Here is a 5,881-nt window from a genome sequence, read left to right as displayed (position 1 = left end):
AAAAGTGTGCTTTTGCTTCCTCCATCATAACTAATCTACCACGTTGAGACAAATTAACCTTTAAATTAAATAATATAAAAATGCAGACAATAAACATTATGCAAAGGCAAGTGTCAAATAAAATAATGATTACAGATTATAAAAAACAATAAAACAAAAAATAAATTAATCAAAAAGCATAAGAAGACACACAAAAGGAGAGCAGGTTATTCTGTACACAAAGCAATATTTTCCAGAAATCCTTGCAACCGATAGTACTTTCATTTCCTCCATCCATCAATTCTCCGTTTACTAGAAATTCTCTCCACTTCCGTATCTTTCTTTCTCTTCTCTTGTGCAACAGTAAACTAAACCTTTTTTTTTTTATTTTCTCTTTCTCGTACTCTGTAATACACCGATAATATTAATAATTAGGATTAGTAGAATATAATAATATTACTACTAGGATATACTTTTAGTTAAAATGAAATTATAAGTACTACTTTGCTTAATTGATTCATGCGCTTGCTGTGTGACTGAAAAAAGGGTTACTTTATTTATATTCACCGCGCTCTGTGTATTGAAAAGGAGAGGGAGACAATATTATTACGTTTGTTAATTAATTAAAGATGGAGATAGAAAGAAAGAAAGAAGAAAAACGGGGAGAGAAAGAGAAGTTCATGTTCGTGCGTGTGAAGTGAAGAAAGGAAAGGATCTGATATTTCCTTTTCGCGTTGAATTACGAAACACACTTTTTGGGGTCACACGCAGCGGAAGGAAACAAAGATAAAAAAAAAAAAAAGTGAAGAAGGGTAGAGTAGTAGTACTATTATAGAGAAGGTGGAAAAAAAAAAATAAAATAGAAAGGAGAAAATTAGATCCCAGATAGATCCATCCCCAAAGGAAAGAAATAAAAAGGAAAGTAAAGTTAAAAAGTGGCTTAAAGCAAGTCTATTCTAGTACCCTATATTACTTACTTTCTTCCATTTTTCTTTTTCATTGTTTTTTTGTGTTTGTTGTAAAAAGCTTGTTTTGATTGTTTTTGCCTTTCTCTTACAAAAATGTTAATTTGTCTTCTATATTGAAAGAAAAAGTGTTCTTCTTATCTTATCTCACCTCTCCACAACACACTAATTTCATTTTCTCTCATAAAGTCAAGTAATAACTTAACTACCCCAGAAACAACACACAACCTTCATCATCTTCAATTTTAATAACTCAAAATCAAATTAAATCAATTAATTCTTTGTATTTGAATCGATATCGAGTTGCATAATTCAACTCGTGAAATGAGAGCTGGGTTAAGTACAATCCAACAAACCCTAACGCCGGAGGCGGCTAGTGTTTTAAATCATTCAATCGCCGAAGCCGGACGGCGAAACCACGGCCAAACAACGCCACTTCATGTGGCGGCGACGCTTCTAGCGTCACCTTCAGGATTTCTCCGGCAAGCGTGTATAAAATCTCATCCGAATTCATCTCATCCTCTTCAGTGTAGAGCTTTGGAATTATGTTTCAGCGTTGCGTTAGAACGGTTACCGACGTCGCAGAACACAGCTCCGTCGGCGATGGAACCGCCGATTTCGAATGCTTTGATGGCGGCACTAAAACGCGCTCAAGCTCACCAACGTCGCGGATACCCTGAACAACAACAACAACCACTTCTCGCCGTGAAAGTTGAATTGGAACAACTCATCATATCGATTCTCGATGATCCAAGTGTTAGTAGAGTGATGAGAGAAGCTAGTTTTTCTAGTCCTGCGGTGAAATCGACGATTGAACAGTCTCTTAATTCTATTCCTCCTCCTTCTCCGGCTGTTAATTCCAATCCGATTATCGGATTAGGATTCCGGCCGGGGATGGTTACACCGGGAGGAGCGCCGGCGAGGAATTTGTATATGAATCCGAGGTTGCAACAGGGGGGTGTAGGAGTTCAGTCGGGACAACAGAGGGGTGAGGAAGTAAAACGTGTTGTGGATATATTGATGAGGACGAAGAAGAGGAATCCTGTATTGGTTGGTGAATCGGAGCCTGAAGTTGCTATTAAAGAAGTGTTGAAGAAGATTGAGAACAAGGAATTAGGGGAGGGTGCTTTTAGCAATGCGCACGTTATTCATTTAGAGAAGGAGATTCCTTCAGATAGAGCTCAGATACCTGGAAGAATTAAAGAGTTAGGGGATTTGATTGAGTCTCGGTTGGCGAATTCGACCAGTGGTGCGGGTGGTGGTGGTGGGGGTGTGTTTATCAATTTGGGTGATTTGAAATGGCTGGTAGAACAGCCTGTTGGGTTTGGTTTGGGTAACATGCAGCAACCGGCACTTGCGGAGGCTGGCCGTGCTGCCGTGGCGGAGATGGGAAGATTGGTTGCCAAGTTTGGGGAGGATGGTGGTGGCAGGCTTTGGTTGTTGGGTACTGCTACTTGTGAGACTTACTTGAGGTGTCAGGTTTATCATCCTTCCATGGAAAATGATTGGGATCTTCAAGCAGTTCCAATTACCAACAGAGCACCTCTACCTGGAATGTTTCCAAGGTATTTATTTAATTTGTATATTCTTTTACGGATCTTTTTATTGTTCATAAAGTAATATTGTTCTAACGTTTTGATAATTGAAGGATGAGTATAAGTCTAGTATTTGATGGAGAAGCTTTAGATCTTCATCTAATTGTATCGTTTATGAGACAATTTTATTTTTCCACTATTTTGGTTCAAATGGTCTGTTTTGTTGCAAGATCAATTAACTGGATTTACGTTTATGTTTCTTGTTGGATGGGATGGAGTTGAGAAATATTCTTGACAGAATCAATTATGGTTGAAGTTTAAGAGAATTTATTCTTATCTGATATGTTAGTTCTGTTTTCCTTTCTTCTTTTTAAATTTTTTCACTAGTTTGCTTTGACTACCCCTCATATTTTGTTTTGAAAGGAAAACGTGGGATGTTCTTGTTTTTAGAGACAGTTTTATAAGACAGGAGAATACTAGCTTGTTGTTTACTTTTGTACTATTGGCTCTATTAGCTTGACACGGCTATGAAACACTGTTAATCTGTCTCCCAAATTTGGTATGGCTGTGTGACAATTTTAGTTTGTTGTGTGACAATTTTATTTTCTTGTGTGCTCAGGCTTGGGACCAATGGAATTCTCGGCAACACACTCGAGTCTTTGTCCCCATTAAAGGCCCTGCAAACTACGGCAATCACTCCACTGAGGCGTGCCTCAGAGAATGTAGATCCTACATCAGCATCAACTTGTTGCCCACAGTGTATGAAGAACTGTGAGCAAGAAGTAGCGGATGTGTTGAAAGAAACTGAGAAATCTGATATTGAACACAAGTCAGATGCCTCTCGAGCGCCCCTTCCACAATGGTTGCAAAATGCTAGAAGTAACAACGATAATGCTAAAGTAATGGATCAGGCCCAGGTAAATTTGGTTAAAACAATTATATTGGTTGGTAGGTGGTGTTAAGAAATAATAGACTGAGTTTTAATTATTGTGTTCTTTTGTCTTTTAATAGAGCAATAGCCAAGAAGGGAATGAAAAGAAGAGGACTCAAGAAATACAAAAGAAATGGAAAGATTCCTGCTTGAATTTACATCCTAAATTTCATCAGCAAAATGTGAGCACTGAGAGGATTGCTCCCACTCCTTTTTCAATGGCTAACCTATATAATGTGAATTTGCTGGGGCGCCAATTTCAACCCAAAGTACTTCCAAATAAAAATTTGGGATGCTCTCTTCAATTGAGCTCGAACTCAATGCCTATCCAGCAATTGGAACCCACGGTGAGCCCACGACTAAGTTCAGTAACCACTGAGCTGGTTCTTGGACAAACCAAGCCATCTGATGCCATTCCAGAAGAGACACAGAGAGAGCGTATTAATGACTTTTTGAGTTCCCTGTCTTCTGAGTCACAGGACAAGTTTGATGATTTACATAGCAAAAAATTACTGGATGCTGACTCTTTCAAGAGGATACTGAAAAGTCTGTCAGATAAGGTGTGGTGGCAGCAGGATGCAGCATCTGCGGTGGCCACCACAGTGACTCAGTGCAAATTAGGCAATGGTAAAAGAAGGTCAAAGGGCGACACATGGTTATTGTTCACGGGTCCTGACAGAATTGGCAAGAAGAAAATGGCAGGGGCACTTTCTGAACTGGTATCAGGATCCAGTCCAGTAGTAATCTCTCTTGCACAACGACGTGGGGATGGAGACTCTGATGTCCATCACTTCCGTGGAAAAACAGTTCTTGATCGTATAGTAGAGACCATTCGAAGGAACCCACATTCTGTCATCATGCTTGAGGATATTGATGAGGCCAACACCCTTCTTCGTGGGAACATCAAACGAGCCATGGAGCAAGGACGGTTCCCTGATTCTCATGGCCGCGAAATCAGTCTTGGAAATGTCATGTTTATCCTCACTTCAAATTGGTTGCCAGAGGACCTCAGCTACCTGTCCAATGGCACTTCACTAGACGAAGAAAAGCTTGCAAATTCAGCAAGTGGAGGTTGGCAACTGCGGTTATCAGTGACCAAGAAGGTATCTAAGCGCAGACCCAGTTGGTTATCCAATGAAGACAGGTCTTTGAAGCCTAGAAAGGAAGTGAATTCAGGTTTATCATTTGATCTAAATGAAGCCGCGGATGGTGATGAAGACAGGGCAGATGGATCACTCAATTCCAGTGATTTCACAGTGGACCATGAAGACAACAATCACAATGGAAGGTCACCCTCAAAACCTCGCGAGCTTCTGGATTCTGTGGATGATGCCATTGTCTTCAAGCCATTGAATTTCGATCTTATCCGTCGCAATTTCTCTGCATCCATTGCAAAAAGATTCTCTGCTGTGGTTGGAAATGGGATCTCAATTGAAGTACAAGAGGAGGCTCTTGACAAGATCACAAGCGGAGTGTGGTTAGGCCAAACCACAATAGATGAATGGATGGAAAAGGTGTTGGTTCCTTCCTTCCATCAGTTGAACAAGAACTTCAATACAAGCACCTATGATGATCACGAGTCTTCACTGCTGGTTAAGCTTGAAGATGATGGTTACTCCGATCGCCGGAGCTCACAGGAGTGGCTACCTGCTTGTGTGAGACTCGCGGCAGAGTAGTGGTGATAGTGTTAAGTATGGAATATTGAATATTGATTGTTAATACACAATGGACATGAGTGGTAATATCCGTTTTTGTTGGTTATAGAAATGTAAATAGATCTCTTTGGAAGGACAAAGTCAAAAGCCCTTTGTAAAATCGTGAAAAACCGTTAGAGGTGAAACAAGGGTCGGTATGTGTCATTTTTCCCCCTTAGAAAAAATTATTTATTTTTTGTCTTATAAGCTTTATAATGTTCTTTTTCCTCTGTAAGCATAGATATATTTATTTATCAATTAAAAGGAGGGTGATTATCAAATGTTAATAACATGGAGCATTGATTCCTGCTTTCTCCATTCTTCATTTTCTATCATCTCTCTTGTCAGTGTATCAAATCCGAGTTAAGTTTCATATTTGATGAAAAATGGATGTTAAACATCATATAATTATGATTTATATATTTAATATTTTAAAATCTTAAGTAAATATATGGTATTTAATTCACTTGTTCTTGATTTAATTTAACAATCTCTTTCAACCAATCATTATCCAACATCTTTTTACCAAATCTTGGATCTAATTTGTTTGAGAAGCAAGTTGTCTTGTTGCAGTTTTAAGAAAGAATAAAATAGACTCTACTTAAAAGATTGTGTTTATTCTATAATTATAATTTTAATTGATATTTTTAAAATAATTATAAAAAATTCATTTATTTTTTCAATTTACTACTTTATAAATAAAATAATAACTAAAATAACTATTCTTATTTTCAGATATAATTATTGTTCTCGTATATATAGAAAGAAAATATGATG

The 5,881-nt window shown here is 38.2% G+C and overlaps 1 protein-coding gene across 1 annotated transcript; it reads left to right on the top strand.

The window, feature by feature from the left end:
- The first annotated feature begins 211 nt into the window (after positions 1-211).
- On the top strand, positions 212-5,436 carry LOC101508071 (protein SUPPRESSOR OF MAX2 1). Its single transcript, XM_004507746.4, has 3 exons — positions 212-2,509; positions 3,099-3,396; positions 3,491-5,436. The coding sequence occupies exons 1-3, from the start codon at positions 1,269-1,271 to the stop codon at positions 5,084-5,086; spliced, it is 3,135 nt and encodes a 1,044-aa protein (XP_004507803.1). The 5' UTR covers positions 212-1,268; the 3' UTR covers positions 5,087-5,436.
- The last annotated feature ends 445 nt before the right edge of the window (positions 5,437-5,881 follow it).

This window comes from Cicer arietinum, chromosome 7 (assembly GCF_000331145.2).
Source record: "Cicer arietinum cultivar CDC Frontier isolate Library 1 chromosome 7, Cicar.CDCFrontier_v2.0, whole genome shotgun sequence".
Classification (NCBI taxonomy): domain Eukaryota; kingdom Viridiplantae; phylum Streptophyta; class Magnoliopsida; order Fabales; family Fabaceae; genus Cicer; species Cicer arietinum.
This window is presented reverse-complemented; position numbering and strand designations above follow the sequence as displayed.

Excerpts from the sequence above, each read along its gene's own strand:
- LOC101508071 (XM_004507746.4), top strand. The coding sequence starts at position 1,269 with ATGAGAGCTGGGTTAAGTACAATCCAACAAACCCTAACGCCGGAGGCG. Across the intron at positions 2,510-3,098 it reads CTACCTGGAATGTTTCCAAG|GCTTGGGACCAATGGAATTC; the intron begins GTATTTATTTAA and ends TTGTGTGCTCAG. Across the intron at positions 3,397-3,490 it reads AAGTAATGGATCAGGCCCAG|AGCAATAGCCAAGAAGGGAA; the intron begins GTAAATTTGGTT and ends GTCTTTTAATAG.